This window comes from Pseudomyrmex gracilis, unplaced genomic scaffold (assembly GCF_002006095.1).
Source record: "Pseudomyrmex gracilis isolate BER0280 unplaced genomic scaffold, ASM200609v1 scaffold_206, whole genome shotgun sequence".
Lineage (NCBI taxonomy): Eukaryota > Metazoa > Arthropoda > Insecta > Hymenoptera > Formicidae > Pseudomyrmex > Pseudomyrmex gracilis.
This window is the reverse complement of record NW_018020790.1, coordinates 230,281-251,451: the sequence shown is the minus strand read 5'-3', so window position 1 is coordinate 251,451 and position 21,171 is coordinate 230,281. Positions and strand designations below refer to the sequence as shown.

The 21,171-nt window shown below is 36.2% G+C and overlaps 1 protein-coding gene across 4 annotated transcripts; it reads left to right on the top strand.

Annotated features, from left to right (window-relative positions):
• Positions 1-1,748: 1,748 nt before the first annotated feature.
• LOC109858482 (putative fatty acyl-CoA reductase CG5065) lies at positions 1,749-19,334 on the top strand. Of its 4 annotated transcripts, none has more exons than XM_020435786.1 (8): positions 1,749-1,931; positions 13,547-13,792; positions 14,032-14,103; positions 14,246-14,470; positions 14,566-14,814; positions 15,876-16,225; positions 16,454-17,050; positions 17,137-19,334. In XM_020435786.1, the coding sequence occupies exons 4-8, from the start codon at positions 14,255-14,257 to the stop codon at positions 17,276-17,278; spliced, it is 1,554 nt and encodes a 517-aa protein (XP_020291375.1). In that variant the 5' UTR covers positions 1,749-1,931; positions 13,547-13,792; positions 14,032-14,103; positions 14,246-14,254; the 3' UTR covers positions 17,279-19,334. The 4 variants fall into 4 exon arrangements, with proteins under 4 accessions (XP_020291375.1, XP_020291378.1, XP_020291376.1 ...); XM_020435787.1 differs by lacking the exon at positions 1,749-1,931 and adding an exon at positions 5,929-6,155; XM_020435788.1 differs by lacking the exon at positions 1,749-1,931 and adding an exon at positions 8,491-8,580.
• The last annotated feature ends 1,837 nt before the right edge of the window (positions 19,335-21,171 follow it).

Here is a 21,171-nt window from a genome sequence, read left to right as displayed (position 1 = left end):
ATCTAACAGTTCTGATCTGCATAAACAAGGTTTCAGAATTGTCTCCGTTTTCTTTCTTTCTTTTCTTTGCGTAATAATCTTCTGTCATGAAGAACTCGGTCGTGAAAATAATGAAACGAAATACGATTGTGGGACTACTTCTCCACATTAGTCGCAGGGTGCTTTCCACTTAGCAACACGAGTCGACACAAGAATCATTCTGTCCTAGTTCAATATTCAGTGAGACACAAAGATAAGAATGACTCACTTGTATCGACTTGTGTCCCTAATTGGAAAACACGCAATATTTTTTTTTTTTATTACTCCATTTCTATTATTTTTTTTTGCTCCGTCGAAAATGCATGTTCCTATTCCTCAGACGTCTTTGAGACATGTTTCATATATCGCTGCTAGATAAATGTAGAAAATAAATTTATCGTCGGTCGATAATGTTGGACAGTGATAATACAACTCGAGAAATTAAAAATTTTCCCAACATACATATAAAACACACACAAACTTTGCTTTTTTAGATAAATTATAACATGTATCAACAACAAATATAAATAAATATTTAGTTTTTATAAAGAATTTAAAAATACTTAGTTCTATCAAGAAAAGTTACCGAAAAAGTCCAGACATATGTTCGAGGAAAATACAAAAAGATCACGTCAGTTTTTCTTCAATACGTCAGTAATCAATAATGACTAAAAATGGCGAACTTGACTATAACATATTCATCGCGGTTACTCATATACATATATATATATATATGTAATATAGATATACATATAGTTGATGCATGTTATTTCACTTGTGGTGTGCAAATCTGATTAGAACAAATGTACACTTTGTAGACGAAGAACAAACGTTCCCTGTAAACATTTATACGGTTTTTTACGCAAGAAGAGACGTACGACGGTAAACATTTGCACAATCTTATTCAAATTCGTCGAGAGTGTGAATTTTCCGGAAACAAATTATTCGTCATTCAAAACATGTCGTTTTTATAGTGTAATCAAATTGAAAAAAAAAAAAAAGAAAAATTCAAGGTTTCGAACTCTTAACGCGTAATACACAAGCGTGTGTACGCAAAAACTATGTTTTCTTAGTCAATCTCTAAATGACGAAAGGTTTTTTATCTTATTTCAAGCGTACACACACATTGCCGATGAACGTCAAATAATTAATTTCAATTTGTTTTGACGGCGAGATTATATGACCGCAGAGAACACAAGAAAAACATTCTAAAAGATGACGTCAAAGAGAGGTGTCTAAATTGCTTTTTTTTTAGATATTTGTTTATTACTTTCTACTGATCAGTTTTTTTGGTCAGTTTTGAGTCATTTAGAATAACTCGCAACCTTTTTACGAGAGAATGATAAATCGGGTAATACTAAGAACGGAGATGGTCTTTTGCTCGATAACTTTTTGCGTAAACACGGCGTTTTTCTAAAAACTACAAAACAAGAATTTATAATATGCTACGGGGTATGCACACATTATATGTATGTGCAAATGTAATGTGAAAAAAAAAATATTTTGAGTTAGAGCGACGATAGAGACTTACGTAAGAAAATTGTTACAGCGTCGCGTAAGCTTGCGCAAAGGACAGAAAGGGCCACAAACTGTATATACATAGATCCATATATATATATTATATGTATATATATATATATATATATGCATTATATATCGTAGAAACCGTACGAAGTGACACGAGATGCGCAGAATGTAGCAAAATTTTCCGCGCGCGCAGCGGTTGGCCGGCCTGAAGGGGTATTTGGCAGTTCGGCGAAGATGGCGGACTCGGTTAGCATGCGAAAGGCGCTAGCTGAAAAGTGGCGAGGATACGAAAAATCGGCGATTCTGTGTTAAAGCGATACTGCCACCGCTCGCGACAATTTGGTGTGGATGTCGTAAGGGATTTGGGAGTACGTTGGATCGGACAGGTAAGTGTGACCTTGTTTTACGCGCGACACGAAACAACGGGGATTGCGGTAAGCCGCCTGTCGGCGGCAGCGGCAGCGGCAGCGGCAGCGGCGGCGGCGGCGGCGGTGGCGGCCCACCGTCGTCATCGCCGTAGCCGTCGTCGCCACCGCTAGCAGCCAATGCGCCTCTGGCCGCGCCTATTGAAGGCATTCACTACTTCTTTTCGGCACGCGCACCTCGTGCGTCTTTCTCGCTGTTTTCGACCATCTCCAATCAAATCCGAGTCAAATTATAAAATCGTCGTTCTCATTAATCTATCGCACATTCCTATCGAACGAACCTCCCGTTGAAATTACCATCGCTCAATGAGGTGGCTCCGGTTTAAAGATCCGCGACTGCAGAGACTACGCGCGTGTGTGCACATTATGCTGATGCGCTCGCCCACATAATTTATGCTTTCACGCTCAAGGTCGACGTAATCGTTTATTTAATTTTTGTCGCAATAAGAAAAAAAAATGCGTTAGAACAAGGAACGTCAAATCTTGAGACAAACCATTGACCGCGCCAAGGTCGAATTCGAGCAGAATAGACTTACGTCGCGTTGAGACATAAATTCGCCTCGCCCGTTTATTATCCACTTGTCATTGTGTTTTTACTGGTATTTTTTATAAATAAATATACATATACATGTACATTGATTTGTTTCACGTAAACAAGGTATCGTCTTACCACAATTGGTCCACGGCAGATAAAATTTTTGATTATTTTGCGCTGTTTATGCTTATAGGTTTTGTAAATTATTTTATTATGACTTGCTCAGTAATTTATTGCGAAATTTATTCAGTCAACATTCTCTCATGCTGTTTATGAATCCTTAAGTGTAATGTAATTTAGCGACAAAAAACTTGGTTTTTTTCACATACCGGTTTTCGGTACGCAAAGTGTGTCCGACTGCGTAGATGGCTAAGTAAATAGTAAAAGTTTATCATGTATGTTCCTCTCTCTCTCTCTCGTATAGATTGCGTGTGCCATGTGCCACGCCATATATATTTTAACAAGCTAATTTTACTAAACTTTTTACATCATTTGATTGTTCATAATTTTGTGACAAAATAAGTCGTTTTATCCTTGTGTCAGCAAGTCCGCGGGGAAACCTGATCGATAGGTACATAACGCGTCACTTCCATGTGTCTCTATGACAAGCGGAGATCTTTTGAGACTCATCTCTGCGTTTTCAGACGGATTTTCCATCTTTTTCAGATAATTTCGCGTTTATTCTCCAACTTTTCGTTTAAAGAAAAAAAGTTTTAGTTTTTTTTTCGACTTGCAACATTCATGTTTTTAATATAAATATGCGTGCATATGAGCGCATAAATGGAAATTTGAAGTAATAAATTACACACCTACACAAAGAAAAAACCTCCAAAAATATACATTTTATTTGATGATGCCAAATGATGTCGTACCGGCGGTCTAAAAGTTGAGACTAATCAGTGTAACGAACAAAAAATCGTAAATAGGAAAAGTAATCCAATAGCGCGAGGTAACATGGTTGTTAAATTGTTGAGATTTTGTTTCTTATATTTCGAAGTCATTAAATTGATTGCACTAGAGTTTTCATCGGTGATTAAATGTAATACTCAAATGATACAATGACATAAAATTAATACTGATTCAACATTGTTGCTCCGACGGTCTTTTCGAAATCACAAACATTTTTAAAACATTGGAACAGGAATTTAAAATTAAAATTATTCACGTTTTATGTGTAACTAATCTACCTATTTTATTTTTATTTTTATAAAATTATTTTTATCAAAGTAGCGTACGTACTTTCGCGTCGTCTCCGATTCATACGTAACCTACAGCGCTCATTCATTAGCTAAAAGTTGTTCTTATTTAAAAAATAGCGCTCAAATGCAATTCTGTCAGAGACAAAAGTTGCTCCTTCTGACACATGTAATCACGTTATGCATTTCGTGTCTACGAATTTTACAACGAGACACTGTTTATATAAAAAAATCCAAAGACATACCGCATGTTAAAAGATGGTCAAAAACAAAAGAGTCACATGAAAAATCGAAACGTCATAATATATCTGAATTTGAGTAAGTAACACGTGTAAAGTAACTGATTTTTCTGTTGATTACAAGGCACTTAAGGCGTCTTGATAGATTTGTTAAATAAAGATAGGACACAGCATGACGTCAGTTTTACTTGTAAACAACAATTTTACTTGTAAAATGAAATCGTTGAAGAAAAATACAACAGTTGCGAGATTATCATTTGCGATTGAATAATACTTTTGAAACCCGTGATAGATTTTGATGAATTTTTTTTATCGCAAGTGATAATCTCTCAACGATTTTATGACGTTTCGATAACAAATAAAATTGTAACATTACGTGACTTTTTGACTTTCAACACGTGTTCAAATCTTGATTCTAGTACATATCTTGTATTATCTTAATATTATTCCTATAATGTCATTGTATTATTTATTGCACTTATTGTTATATATTTAATCATTGACAAAGAACCTAGTGAGAATAAAAACGTTTTTGATGACTTCCAAAATACAAAAAAAAACATCACACCATTTAACAAGCCTTGTTGTTTGCGTATTGGCTATTTATTTTATTTTTATAATTTTAACGTGTGTCTTTTTTTTGCAAAAGCTTCAATTTCGTTTGAAAGCAATCGACGCCATTTTTCATAAATTTAAATTTAAATTTTTCGATTTACATTACACGATGTTTTCAAACTCTGATGCAATAATATTATTCTTAGTGCTGAATAATTTAACCTTTGTGTCGCGTCACTTATTTATTCTTTTATACACACTTTTGTATAAGCTGTTTCTCACAAACTCTCTCTCAGACTTGAATGTTTTTCAGAATAAGAAATATTCTTCTAAAATTTCATCTTTTCTTGTCAATACAATTAACGCTGTTTGAACAAAAGTCCGCAATTAATTATTTTTAAATTAAAATGTAAATCTCAACGATAGAAAACAAGTAATAACATATAACGTGACACACAAAAAACTATCTTTTATAGTCATTTCCGCATACGAAAAAAAACATATATCTTCCATCATGTGATCAGCAAAAAAGTCCGTGAATCTACTCAAGTTATTGTTTCATCAAAACAAAAGAAAAAATTTCAAACAAACAATAGATTTAGCAGCTATTTTTGCCGGTCATGTATATCATTTCTTACAACTCTCACAACAAATCAAATTTTTTCCATGCAACAAAATAGGTTTTTGTGCACATTTATAAAGAAAGAATATATCTAGAATATTTATTGATCTCATGGAATATTTATTGACCAGCCACTTGTAACATGTTTACATTGAATTGAATGACTTCTTATTATTCAATTATTCTTATTATGGGTTCTTTCAAACCCATTTAAAAATTGCTCATGGATGTTTCTCGAAAAACATTTTTTTAAGCTTATATCTTCAAAATTACTAGAGATTTTTTTCTATTTGTTTTGTTTTGTTTTTTTCAATTTGGTTTTATTTAGTTTTTTTTTTTTTTTTTTTTTTTTTTTTTGACGCAGAATTGTTTAAACTTTTGATACAAGAAAACAAAATTGAAAAATATTGATTTTTCGCGAAGATATTTGATTTTAATCTCGCTTGGGTCTCACAGACTCAGTCTGTCTTACTCATAGATTATTTTTGAGGTCTGCAGGCGAAAGATTAAATTTAATGCAACGACTTTTACATAAAAAATCATAGACAGAACTGCTTGTGAATTTTATGCGATCAGATGTGTTGTATATATTAGATATATTAATATTTATATTATTATATTGAGTTTTTGTTACAGTAGGATATATCTGATCAAACCATGTTTTTATAATAAATATAGATGACAAAAACAACGATAATGACGACGACGACGGCGACGACGAATTAGAGGGTGAGGCAAAATGGGAGAAGTAAGGTGTATTGCGTTGAGTAGTGGGAGCAGTATATATAAATGTTACATTCTACAACACAGATAACCATAAGGAGCTTGAGGTGGTTTCTACGCGCAGTGTGTGTTTAAATAGTTTCCTGTTTTCTAAACCAGTTTACTAAAAGAGTCAGCGCACTTCTTTTCGCACACGCGTTTTATCTTCATCGAAAAGAAATCAGACGCGGTAATTGATACTCTCTGTATGATATTTTTCGTTTTTTCCAAGAGTGACAAATCGAGACGGTTACAAGTGCAAAGTGAGAGCAATGGGTAAGCAAAAGTTCGATTTTCTTTCGTGATAAATCGCGAGAAAAGCAAAACGATAGCATCCGAACACACGCGGTGAGATTCAGTGACTCCTTTTTGAGTCGCGATCGGTCGATCTCAATCAATACGGTAACAGCGTTTAAAGTGTAATTAATGTGTAATGAAGAGTGTATAAAGGCATTAACGCTTATGTGTACTTATGAGTGCAGATAAGCAAAATCGATCAAAAACAAACAAATTATTGTCAAAATAGTGCGGTTTTGCCTGTAGTTGGTGGCAATCTGCTGACATAACGTTTGCCAGATTGCTGCTGCTGATGAGGGAATGGAGAAGAGATGCGTTATTCTTTTCGTACCACACTTGATTATCGTTGATCGGACTTGATCACGGAAGGTCGCGGGGAAAGAAAATGTGATAATGTGATCTCGTATGTCATTGTGTTTGTTTCACTGAGGAAAAAGTTGTTATGCATATTGCTTTTACAAATCATATGCTATCACTTATTAATTGAAACAATTGTTCTTTAAAGCTAACAAAATTCCAGTTTAATTAAAAATTGTATTTTCAACGTAAATATTTTATTAAAGTAAAATATAAAATGTATAAATAAGTTAAAATATAAAAATAGTTGGTTATAAAACTTACACAATTTTTTGCATGCAAGAACTATTATGTAATAAATATTTGAATGAAAAAAGTGGACGTCTTGAAAAAAAAAAATTAATATATGTCAATAGCATCAATCGAATACATTACTAAGTATTTTTGGGTAAAATATAATAAGTGTTTTATAAGTATAATATAATGTGTTTTATAATGTAATATAATGTGTTTTTTTTTTGTTTATTCAGTGATACAATATTGCGGTGATTATCACTACCAGGAAAAACGTCACTTAACCATGTTATCTGTCAACAAATATTAGTTAGAAAGACGCTCTTTTGTTACATACTAATGTAATATCGTTTCCTATTTGGAAATTCTGTAAAGATATCTGTGTAAACGATAAAACACAAGAAACGCGCGCTAAAAGTAAAAATATACAGACTCTAACAACGAGACTGCTAAGTTATTTACTTTAACATCCATTTTTTCTGAAAAAAAAAAAATCTTTATTACGAATTTGTTATTTGCTTATGTCTAATGTAACCTTCAAGCATATTTGCGTTTGTAATAAATATGCATCTACGAAAGAAAACACATGGATGATGCTCAAATTTTGCGTTGAGTCTGTCTCGCTTTCAGCGTTTTCTGTGAATATGTAAATGCAAATTTAATTTTCGCCCGGTGGTTGCGGACGTGGATGCAAAGAAATGTGAGATCAAACACGGAAAAAATGTGAAAAAATCATATTTTGCCATTCGGTCGAGATCGTTTGATGATTTAGATATGTTACGTTACAATTTTCTTAGAGCCGGTTGTTCCACCTTCAGATAAAGTATCGGGTAATCTATCTAATGGGTAAAACTCTGATTTGCATTGTTTCACGTGTCAGTAAAATGTATACATCTAATAAATGACTAGAAACCAAATGATAAATTACATGGCACTCTCGGTACTGTGTAAGTCGTATCTAACAGATAAATATGTTAAAATAAAAAACAGTGAGAGAGAGAGAGATGCGCTGGTCAGGTTCTCATCCTACAGATAATAACCTGTCAATTAAACTGAGATTTGTCAAAAGGTGGAACAATTCTTAATCGAATTGTGTTTTGAAAGTCAATAACCTCCTGACACACATCGCGCACCGGATGCATAAGACGGAATGAAAAACATAAACTGATCGTTATTAGATAGCCGAGCTGTTGTGCAGCAGCGTGTCTTATTATCACGCGATACAAATTTTTATTTCGTGAAAAATCACACGCGAATAGTAATAAAAAAAAAAATAAATAAAGTAAAATAAAAAGCGCAGACTGTCGAACGTTCCTTTTCGCATTTTTCCGCGATCAGAGGCTGCAGCACTGGATCTCAAGTTGTCGCGATACGACACGAGATTCGTTTCGATTGACGTTTCGCGAAACCTAAGCTTATATGTCTGTGCAATGAATCAGATAAAAAAAAAAAAAAAAAAAACGATAACGTTAGCATACTACGAAGCCCGTTATCGGTCGATTATCACAAAAGTTCGAAGTAAAGTAAATTAAATGGTATATATAGCGCGATAAGTTTTCGTGTTTCTTCGGCGTATGGTCGGAACGGTCTTCTCTCTCTATCCCGTTTTTGATCTCCGGAAAGGCGGGCATTACACGAGAGACGGACACAATCCGATAAATCCATATAATCTATATCTTTCCTGTCCTCGCTGAAGCCGCGAGGGAAGCCGTATCTAGTTTGAGTTTCGCCGTAAGCTGTCAATGATAATTTGGTGTTGGAAAGTCTGTGTGCTCGTTTGTCACTTTATGCCTTCGCGTATTTGCACTTCTTGGTGAGCGTTTACATCATCATGAAATACATAAGTTCTAACAATTGCTATAAGCAATTGACCTTGCTGTAAGCAATTGACTGCCACGAAGTTGCACGAAAACGAAATGTGATATCCGCGATCAATCGACGATAACAGCCCGCGATAGTTGTTAGGAAAAATTGGGAAACGAAGAGAAGAAAGCAAAGAAAGGAAAAGAGAGAGAAAGAGAGAATATGTGTGTATGTGTGTGTGTGATAGCCGAAAAAAATGAGGTAATTGGTAATCGATTGGTCATGCGGTCGTGGTTGCGATCGTGACCGTGGTTGCAATTGCGTTTCGTGCTCGTCGCTAACGGGTTTTCTTAACGGACTCCCCGGATGCTCGGTTTCTCTTCGCGGTTGCATCTATGTAAGTCAAGACAGTGACCTAGAATTTTCTATTGCTACAAAGTGTTTCTTGTAACTTTGTCCTGTTTATATTTGATAGGAGAGATTCGAAAGAGAGAGATTTTTCCGCGCGCGACCAATTTTTATAAATTACTTCGTAAAATATTATATTTTCCGCTATATCTTTTCTTCCTGTCAGTTTTAGAAATTTTAGAAAGTATTATTCTAAGAAAACAAAGATGTGAACACGTGAGAGAAATTATTCGAATTATTTGAAAATTCTCAAAATTCAACGAGACAAATTTTTAATTATACTATTTTACGTAATAATGTGAATCCGTAATTTGCTGATAATCTGCATGTACGTCATTTGTCAAACTGTTTTTTTACTTGAATAATTGCCTCTCTGGCAAAAATTTATGTGTTCGTTGATTAATATGAACAATGCAAGCGCGCGTATATAATTATTTTTTAGATTCTTATTCGCTTTTTTGTATGTGTGTGTGTGTGTTTGTTAAACACTTCCTGACTATTTATGTGTTAATTACGGAATTTGATTTACATATACAAATATGCATAAATGAAAAAGTCGTAACATTTGAATATCTGTTTTATGCTTCTCTTTTTTTATGTCAAAGTTTCTTTTAGATACAATATTATTATTTTTTTTTTTAAATAGAAAAATGTACTTTATTTTGTTCTTCTGTTTTGAAAAAACGTGTGGAAAAAATACTGTTCTTGTGCGTTTCCAAGCAAAGAGTAATGTTCCAGTGACTTGTGCGATATTGTGTGACGACCTGCGTTCGAGAACCGCGGTGATTACGTAAATGTCATATGTGAACCTGCACGCCAGTAACGTGATAACATATCACCGGTAATTAGCCGCACGCATATAGCGCGATATATCGTGTCGCGCTAAAATTAACTATTAAGAGCGTGTTTATTTATTCTCAATCATTACTGTTCCAAATTTTTCTGATCATAGATTGTTTTTTCACGGAATCAATGCGTTCTTTGTTTTTTTCGTGGAGATTTTTTCGTCATTATTTTTTGCCGGTGCTCTTCTTTCCGCATTTATAATATGCGTCCCACACACGGAAGATGACGCCACTGTGCGAAGCAATTGATGATACGAGTGGTAACGCCACACCGTGTATGAAGTAACACGCCTCGCGCACCGATAGCACGCGAGATAACGAAGACATTAATTTAACTTACCACGTGACAAAGTATCTAAAAATACTACAGATTTTTTTCTAATAAATCAATTCATTCACAATGTTTTTAATAAGTTGATAATTTGATTTTATTGTATTTTTCTCATATTCCTTCGTTTAAGAAAAACATGATTTATTTTTAATAACTTTATTAAAAGGAACATTAAAATGAAACGACTGAAATGAAGAAGAAATTTTTGAAAGAAATACATACGTTTCATTAGTGTCGCTCCACTCGAACATTCTGTTGTTACTAGTGACTCTTAAACGTTTTTAATTAGAATAACAAAGAGTTTTATTACACACACATACACACGTGCGGACGATTAATGTAACGATACGCAATCCCGCCGAAATATCTCTTAAAGTATGTTAGAATAATCAAACCTTGTGGGTCTACGCGCAAGCTTATAATTTTTTTTAAGATAATACAAAAAAAAACCGAATGCCCTCGTAACCTCCTTACGGTCTGTTAAACCGCCATCGTCCGTAAATCGGTTGGCAAGACGGCGCTTTTACACCCTCTCGTGACGGACGTTTATCGATCTCGTATCTCTTCGTTCTCTCGTGTTATACACTCTGCTTTCCGAGCCAGCGACAATCATGGAGCAGCACATCATTGTGTATAATTGACAATTGCGATCGCTGCGTCGTAATCGCACAGCGGAATATTTAATCTTCGTGAAGCGTTCGTATCTTCTAAAAAAAAAAGAAACTCTCGCGATTTCAATTCCATTAATAATATTCCGTTCACGCAGAGTTACCAATAATGAATTCGATCGATGTCTTGAAGAGATATCGATTCGTTTATTTATCGACGAGGCAACTTTCTCAAATGAGAGAATAACGGGACTTAAAGTAATATTCATACACGTATGTACGAGAATTAACGTATTGTTTTGTTAGTTGTTATTTTATTTTACTATCGCTGATATCAATAGACGTGTGGCCGGTCTTCACCATGTCAGTGCACTACGATTTTACGAGTATGTGTACGTATACAGGGTGTCCCAGAATTCGCATACACGGAAAAATGCATAACGTGACTGTGTGTGTCAAAAGGAGCAACTTTTCTTTCTCGCAGAATTGCGTCTGAGCAAATTGTTTCTCTTATTAAGTAAGTTTTGTTTCAAAATAACGATTAAGATATCGTAATTCGTATAAATTCATCTTTATCAAAATAGCGTAAGTACAGAGGAGTGCGTCATATCGTGCCGCGTCAGAGGAAGTATTTTTCGAAAATTTCTACTCCGGTTGTTCCTACTACCGCACGTCGTTTCTCTTTCGATCTCGGGCCGCTGGCAGAGACCGAAGGAAAACGGTGCGCGGTAGTAGAACCAGCTGGAGGGGAGAAATTTCCGAAAAATATTTCCTCTGACGCGGCACGATATGGTGCACTCCTCTGTACATGCTTACGCGCCACGCACGCCGCGCGTCTCTGATTCGTGCGTAATCTAGAGCGCTCGTTTGTCATCTAAAAGTTCTCATTTATAAAATATGATGCTCAGACGCGAGAAAAAAAAGGTGCTTCTTCTGACACATACAATCATGTTATGCATTATGTTTTTCCCAGTCTGCGAATAATGTCTGGGACACCTTGTTTATACAGACATGCGGAGTTGAACGTAAAGTTGAACGTAAAAGTGGAACAAGATTATGCGCGATTTGTTGCTTAGTTGCAGGTCTTGCCATACTAACGTAATATGATTTTGATTTTATCATTTAAAACACACGGTAGTCAATCGTAGTTTTTATATAATATCTTCACATCAAACAAGTTTGTTTTCTAAGTAACAGTAGATTTGTCTAAGAAAAAAAGACAAAAAAGTTCCGCATAACATAACACATTCGATATCTGGTTTCAAATAATTATATACTTTCCTAATTTATGTGTAACTATGCGATTATATAATAATATTTACATATTAAATCTCAAACTCCAAACCAGAGTCATATGTCTGCGCAAAATCTTGCGTTTGTAATTTACAGACAAGAGAAGGAAAAGAGGCTCGACCTTGTCCTAAAAACAATTGTGTAAGAGGTGAATGTAAAACGGCCGAATTTCAGATCTTTAATAAAAATTCGACAGGGACGAAATTTCGAACGGACACGAACGACTCTGGTTTGCGAACTACAAATACTTTTTGTAAAAACAAATAAGTAAAACTTTTTTCTTTTTCATCTGATTTTCACATAAGTTTGCTCAATTTAAAGTATAGTTCTGATATTTTTAATTAAAAAATTGTTTTTCATAATGATTTCAAAATAGAGCAGCGCTCTTCCGACGAGCTAACTCGGATGCTTCGACCAAAAAAATAGGATGACTATATTTGTTATGGTCTAACGTTACCATATATGTAGATAATGTCTCTCAACTGTTTAGACTCAGCAATGTAGATCATAGTATCATTAAAATGAAAATCAGGAACTCGGACCGAAATTTCATTTCGGTTCGGTTATAGTCACGATCCGATGCTGTACCTAATTTTCGGTTTAGGTTTCGGTTTCGATCCTTTTATCGATAACGGTGACCGTAACCGCTTGGATTTCGGTTTTTTCCGGTTACAGTTACGATTATCTATTGCAAAATTTAACGAATAAAAAAGATAATTTAATAAGTATAATAAGTTGCATATTATAAAAACTGCACGTTTATTAAACAAAACAAATTAACTAATTAATAGAGAATCTCTAGGCTCTAAAGTTTCTAAACTAGAAATACATAGACGGTAATCATTTCTGCATAACATCCACCAAACAGCTCTTATTACCGTCTATATATTTCTAGTTTAAATTAACTAATGTTTGTATCACCTAAATTTAATTAAATTTCTCGATTAGTTTTAAACTGTATGGGCCTTAACTTTTAGTTAATTTGTTAGAATTCACGCCAGTGAGAGATGGCGTTATTTGCAGAATATTATATTCGAATATTGCGAGAGAAACATCAAGTGCAACCAACCGAAACTCGGAATATTCGAAACAAATATCAGAAAAAGTTTTTTATCCGGTTACGATTCAAATCTATAATCTATTCAAGTTTATAAATATTTCGGACCAGTTTTTAGTGTTGATTTTACCAAAATACCAATGGTTCGGTTTCAGTCCGATTCCGGGTCCTTCCGAATATGATGAGAACTTCCGACTACTGGAGATAGTTTTGTCTGAAACGTGTTATTGTAATTAGTATACGTCAATATGAGATTGTCGCAATATCATATATAATTATTGATTGGTATACACAAACAGATATAAACTTTATAACGACTTGTATAAACGACTTTTTTTTCTCCGAAAATATAATAATAAATCAACACGCGAGTAATCATCAAATTACACCTATGTAACGAGAAAAATGTTTTGCTTGTTTCCTGCTCTCTCTAGAGAATAAGACCGCACCTACAAGGAATGCGGAATGAATCCGACAAGTTCTGTATTCGATCACAAGCCGTTCGAAAAATCGCGGTACGAAATCACACATCAAATGGAGACGTCGCATCGTTCGCAGATATCGCAATCTCGCCTTTGAAAGTTCTTCCCGTCACTCTGTTTATTTTTCAAGAATCAGCGAAGAGACGTCGTTATTAAGAAAAACAAACATCGGACGAATTACTGAACGATTGTTAGCAGGTAAGCACAATATGTGTATGTAACATGTCATTCAATTAAATGTTACATGTAAAATAGTCTGACGTAAGTTATTTGTATAAACAAGTTTACGCTGCTCAAATTTTAATGCTGCTTATGTGAATATTATTACAACTATCGTTTATATTTAAACTTATCATTTACATAATATTGTTTCAATTTTTATATTAATTAATACATGAGATTGAGACAATAAATAAAACTTTATTTGTCATACGCAGAATATCAGAAATACTAGGGTCAGAATCCGACTGTGTACGAAAATAATAATAACTCGACGAAAGTGATTTTAGGTAGGACACACATTTGCTTTGAATATATGTCCGTGATTTCACGTCAAGAAATTGATAACCAGTTTGGAATTTCACTTTTTTATTCCTGACTTTTAATTATTTCTTATCTTTCTTTATGACGAATAAACGTTTGTATCAACAGATCATTGATATGGCTACGATGATGACTGGCGATGAGTACACACCCGTGAAGGAATTTTACAGAGACAGGTCGATTTTTATAACCGGCGGTACGGGTTTCATGGGTAAAGTTCTCGTCGAGAAGTTATTGAGATCGTGTCCTGGTATTAAAAATATTTATCTTTTAATGAGACCCAAGCGGGGTCAGGATGTGCAGCAAAGATTGCAGGAACTCTTGAACGCACCGGTAATGACTCCTACTTCTCTTTTACATTCCGCGTTCCCTCTCTTCTCCCCCGCAATTTCGAAAAATAAAAACACTTATTGCTTCTCTTTCGACAGCTGTTTGAGAAATTACAACGGGACTCTCCTGGCGAGCTTTCCAAGATCATACCGGTGGCTGGTGACATAACGGAAGCGGAATTGGGTATCTCGCCAGCCGATCAGGAAATGTTAATACGATCCGTATCAGTCGTTTTTCATTCGGCGGCTACTGTAAAATTCGACGAGGCTCTGAAGCTATCGGTTACCATAAACATATTGGGCACCAAAAGATTGATTCAGTTGTGTCATCGCATGCGTCACGTGGAGGTAAGAAGAAAACAACGTTTGTTTTTCTCTCCCTCTTTCTCTCTCTTTCTCTTTGTTTCTTTCTCTCTCTCTCTCTCTCTCTCTCTCTCTTTCTGTTTGTATTATTGATTTTGTTTGTATTATATTGTTGCGCTAAGCCGAGATCGGACCGGAGTTCTTGAAGTTGATTATTTAGGGACACTAGCATTACTTATAGCAATCACTTTTTGTTTTTTCTATGAAAGTATAAACTCTCTACGAAAGAAATTTTACAACATTGTTTCTCCTCTACGAAAGGTTACATCTCTGCTCCATTGAATGACACAGCGTTGTGTGAACATCTTGAGACTCTTTCGAACGCTTTATTACGTTTACTCGTGGCGTACGTCATCGATTTTTAATTAGTCAACAGCTATTCTGTCCAAGTTTCTGCTTTTATGAAATACATTCAATTCGTGTCTGCAAATTCCGGAAGGTAAATAGAACCGATATTTATGTACGAGTGTGTTTTGTAATTCTGCACTCGCGCGATGTTATCGCGTCACTCACTCCGATCGTCCAGTTTCAATTCTATTCACAGTTCCGTATTATTTCGTGTAATATAGATGTCAGTGTGAAACGTAAGTCATTCACTGTTTACAATTCGAAAACAAGATACAGTGTAATCTGTCAAAGTTTCATAGCCGAATGGATTAGACGAGATTGATTGTTTTGTGTGATCGAACACTGTACAGAAATTAGATACTATAAAAGCCAGGGGGGAGGGAAGGGCGAGTCTACACTTTCTTTCTATACAACTTGTGTAGAGGTAGCGGAGGATAATGTAAGTCAAGTTAAAAAAAAAATAAAAAAAACAAAAAGAACAGAGAAACAAAAGTTTTGAATAAGAACGAATTACTTTTATCTCTTCTTTTGTAAATCAATTTTATGTTTCTCGCATAAACACGTCTCTCTACATGATTACTGTGTTACAAGCGCATGTTGGATTAACACCGAGGCAAGATGTTTGAACGTTTGTGATCACAATTCGTGTTTTTCGCGAACCGAGACAACGTGCGACAAATGCAAGTTTTCGATTGCAGGCACTTATTCACGTCTCAACAGCGTATTGCAATTGCGACCGGACCGATGTCGCTGAGGAGATCTATCCAGTTGACAAGGAACCCGAACAAGTAATTGCCTTGACACAATGGATGGACGATAAGATGGTCGAGGAGTTGACACCGCGCTTGATCGCTGGCAGACCAAACACGTATACGTTTTCTAAAGCGTTGGCCGAGCGACTGCTCCAACGGGAAAAAGGTTCTTTACCAGTGGCAATTGTCAGACCGTCGATTGTGATATCATCGTATAGGGAACCGGTCGCCGGTTGGGTGGACAATTGCAACGGGCCTACCGGAATTATCGCCGCCGCCGGGAAAGGCTTCTTTAGGTATCGATGACCGGGTCCGATTATAATTGAGTCATTGCTATGCCAATCTTATCAACAGTATATAAAACAACAATTTATCTGTATTACAAAAAAAGCAACATAAGTCATATATCGGAATGCATAAATATTATCATTTTGATCCGGTATTGCAATCAGTATTAGTTTTAAATCCCCTCTCCCCTCGCGTGTAAAATCACCCCCTATAAATCGCTGCAACCTCGCATGCAGGACTATGCTGTGCCACGCAGACAAAGTAGCGGATTTGGTGCCCGTCGACATAGTGATCAATCTGATGATATGCACGGCATGGAAAACCGCCACGCAACGCACCGACACCATTTCGATTTACAACTGTTGCACCGGCCTGCAGAATCCCATCACCTGGAAGGAATTTGTTGAACTGACGATCAAATACAGCCGTATACATCCAGCGAACGATGTGCTCTGGTATCCGGACGGTACCGTCCACAACTCGATTCTCATAAACAAATTGTGCGCGACGTTACAACACAAGCTACCCGCACACATCTTAGATATATTCGCTCGGCTCAAGGGCTCGCGGCCCATAATGGTCCGCCTGCAGTCAAAACTCTCCAAAGCCTCCCAATGTTTGGAATACTTCTGCACTAGACAATGGAATTTTAGAGACGACAACATACGACAACTGAGTGAGCAACTCAGTCCGGAAGACCGGGAAACATTTATGTTCGATGTTAAGCAAATTAACTGGCCGTTGTATCTGGAGCAGTACATTCTGGGAATACGACAGTTCATCCTTAAGGAGAATCCGGACACACTGCCAGCTGCTCGTTCATACGTTACAAAGTAAATTTAATATTTAGTTTTGAAAAAAAAAAAAAAAAAAACAATTTATGTCCCCTACAAAATTTGCTTTCAATTATCTGTTGCAGACTGTACTGGCTTCACAGAGCCACGCAAATTGGACTACTGATAATAATGCTACGTATTCTGCTATCGCGTAATTCCGCAGCACAAGGAGCAGTTCTCTCGTTGCTGTCTGTCGTACTCCGCATATGCCGCTTGATTGTTTGACGGCTCAGAACAGGCCCGGTCGATGATCGCGATCAGCATAACACGAAGTGGCCGCTATCTACAGAGCGTTATTTAAAGGTGCGATTTGTTCTTCGACCTCGTTGCTCAGCCTCCTTGATAAAGCGTTACCTACACACCCACTCGATTAGCCTTTTCGATGTTGCTAATCATTGATGAGTAACAGCGCCGCTTATATAAATATTTGATTTTTAAAAAAGAGTGTTGGTTACCGATTTGATTGAACGGAAATCTTGCAGATATGAGCTGTCTTCCAGCGCGTGTAAGTACGCTTTACAACTTGGTGCGCGTGCTTACATATAACACACATACATGTACACATATACACAAACCGCTGGAAGATTATATTTACACACACACACACACACACATACACACACAAACACATAGACACGTTATTACAGTAATAATTATTACCGCATTACCAATGTTATATTCCTTGTTGTCCTGTAAACCATTGACTATCGCGAAATCGATCGAGTTCTAGATAGTGATGTGATCGTCATTGCATGTTTTCACTAGAAATAAAATTTAAACGCGCATATTGCCACAATTTATTCCGTTAGCGTCATCGTACATCGATACTTTGCACAACGTCAATTTCTAATGAATAAAAATAAAAAAAAAAAAAATAAAAAAACAAGCAAAAACAAATTATCTGATTGTCAGTGCGCGATCATTGTTAAGGCGAGTTCGGTACGTCGCGTCGTGAGCTGGTCGGTCTTCAGTCGAGAAAAAAATCCATCGAGTCGAGTAATAACAAAATCGCCATTCTCGCAAACACGACGCATCGAAAATCCGTCGTGCCTTTATATTGTCGGTATCTGACATTCTTTTCCTTTTTTATTCTGTGACGTAAGATACTTAGGTAGATATTTTGCTGCTTACGATCGCGTAATGAGATTCGTGGTTGAAAACACATGTGAACATGTGCGCGACAATTGATTTTGAGAGAAAAAAAAGAAACAAAAGCATCATCACAATGAAAACTATATCGTCTCGTTGGAACAGACATACGCGATGTAAGTGTTTGTTTTGTTTGTGAACTCTGCCACAGACGTGCGAAAGAATTTTACATCTGTAAAAAAAAATGTGTCTCTCGTTTTAGAACAACGAGAAAGATTAAATGACGTTTAAAATATTTTTACTCGTCTCAATAAGAAAATCTACGCTATCACAATACGACTGTAAAATATCTTCTACGTATCTTACACATATTATTGTCACAGAATCAATCACTTGTTCATCAATTTTGAAGGCATTGGCAACTTTATCGTGATCTGCTGTTGAATGGTTAATTTTTATTTCAGAGAGGATATCATCGGCTGAATGAAAGTTTATGCAAATGTTTAAATTAAATTCGCGCTTTGTACAACTTGTATTTAATAAAATCTCTCTCTAATATACACATATAGATCGATGTATTTAAATGTATAAAGTCTCGAAAGTCGAGATTGTTGAGATTTAGCAAAGCGATATTGCTATTAATTAATTCATAAGTGTCTCATCTTTGACATATCTTGAGAAACAAAAAAAAAAAAAAAAAACAAACAGAGTGGGACATTAATCGAATTATGTTGAATTATAATGCGATTACAATGCAATTGCGGCGCTTATGTAACCACTCTGCTTTAAAAGTAATAAAAAAACACACACACACACAGACACACAAAGCAAGTACTTACACTCAATAGTATCTTCGGGTTGCTGTTTTACTGATCGTTGCCTGTGCCTTTAAAATAACCGATAACTATATTTGTGCTTGGTATTTGTTTATTTAATTTGTTGGTATTTATATATATATGAAATAGTAAGTTTTTATATTTACTCAGGAGAGTAGACTTTCCCTTTATATTTGTGATCAATCATGAAAAAAATTTGGTTTTCTGTTTTTTTCGCCGAATCGGTTACACTAGTTCGGCGAAAAAGAACAAACCAATTGTAATATCGGATTCTTTCGGGAAAAGTAATCCTGAAATAGAGGAAAAATATAAAATGTATGTGACAGGAATAAAACAAAAAAAAAAAAAAAAAAAAAGATGTTCGTGTTAATTCGCAATGTGTAACAGGAGAAATGACAAATAATTCTAATTTTGCGCCAAGGATTACAAGAGGGGTAGCGCTGCGAGGGTCACTATTTGCTAGTCTCGTCTGAATTGTTACTCGGTTATACAGTACATACAAAAAAATATATATATAATATTTAATACATTATTTAATTGATATTATACTATGCTACTATACAAATTACATTAAAAATGATAAATAATTATGAACAGATGGTTTTTGCTTATCTTCCCTTCAGTGTCCTGTAGAACAGATGGTGCGAATAGAGAGAAAGAGAGAGAGAGAGAGAGAGAGATAAGTGTGAAAAAATTTCATTAAGCATACTTGTTTCTAATTTTTTATTTTACTTAAAAGATGAGTCACTCAATTTATCTTGCGCGTCGAGATTAACTTACAAAAAACAAATTGTTATTAACTTATTTATAAGTATTTATAAGTAAGTTTATTTATAAAATAAACAATTTATAATAACTCATAAGGTATGTTTTTTCAACACAAATAGATCAAGAATGCAACATCGAATTTCTTTTCATTTCTTTTGTTATTATTTTTGTTCACATGTTATTTCGATTAATCGTTCGAATCGTTTCCACGCTTCTCGCTTTCGAGAATTTAAAAACATAGCGGATCGATTGCGGGAGTGTGATCGCTTTCGATGACATTTATTTGTGAGAGACGCCGCGGTATTTCTTCCCTTCGCGATAATAGCACGTTAAGCGTGAGACGAGTCCAAAAATACAACGCTCTCGTTCGATGCGTTTCCGCTTTATACTCTCTTATTATATACACCGTATCGTGAGGCGCCGAACGGTCGGCCACACCACAGCCTTGCCACAGCTGCGCGCGCAGGATGTGCTTTTTATCACACGCGCGATTCTACATACAAACAAATTGCACACAAAATTGAACACGAATTGCTTTTGTTATCTCCCTTCTGTTTTTGTGACATTTTTATCGACTGAAGAAATTGACGATAAATTGTTTCGATTTTTAACTCGATTGAAAACGACTCTCGGTAAATCGGCGCAACTGAAAATCGGACGCGCAGCTGATAAGTTGGCTCGACAACAATGCCAACACTCGTCATTGGGGAACAAAGAGGAGGGGAGGGGATCGATCGGAATTGGCGCGTGCCGACGGCGCAGCAACGACGGTCGGTCGGTTGTTCCGAGTCGATATCGTCAGGTCGGTTAGTAACCTCGCAATAACCGAAGAAACCAGAGAGAGAGAGAGAGAGAGAGAGAGAGAGAGAGGGGGAGAGAGAAAGAAAGAAATAGGTACGCACGCGCGCGCGCGCGCACACACAAAGCGATAGCGACACGACGGCCGGCACACGATGCACGGATAATATGCGTCGACGACCGGCGACGCCGTCGCACATGCGCGCCCCGACGCGCCCCTGTTCGTTCACCGATTTCGATTTTAGTCACTCCCGGGTTCGGCTTCGGAGAAAATCGTTCCGGTCCTCTAACGTAACGACGCGTTTCGCAGGCACACACCCGCGAGTCCCATCATTTTTCGATGCCGGTTTTTCTCACTTGCGATTTGCCGGTAATTCTACAGGCGCCGTGAACGAGAGAGAGAAAGAGAGAGAAAGATAGAGTGACGCGTGACCGACGATTCTCGTGAGAGAATTTCACAAAAGATTTGTCTCTGTAAAAGAACGCACTGTGTAGTAAAAGAAGGAGATAGACGACGAAAGAGAAAGAGAAAGAGGAGGGTGCAACCGTCGTTGTCGCCGTCGTCGTCGTCGTCGTCGTCGTCATCGTCGACGATTTCCAACGCGCGTCAATACTATTATCGCGCTG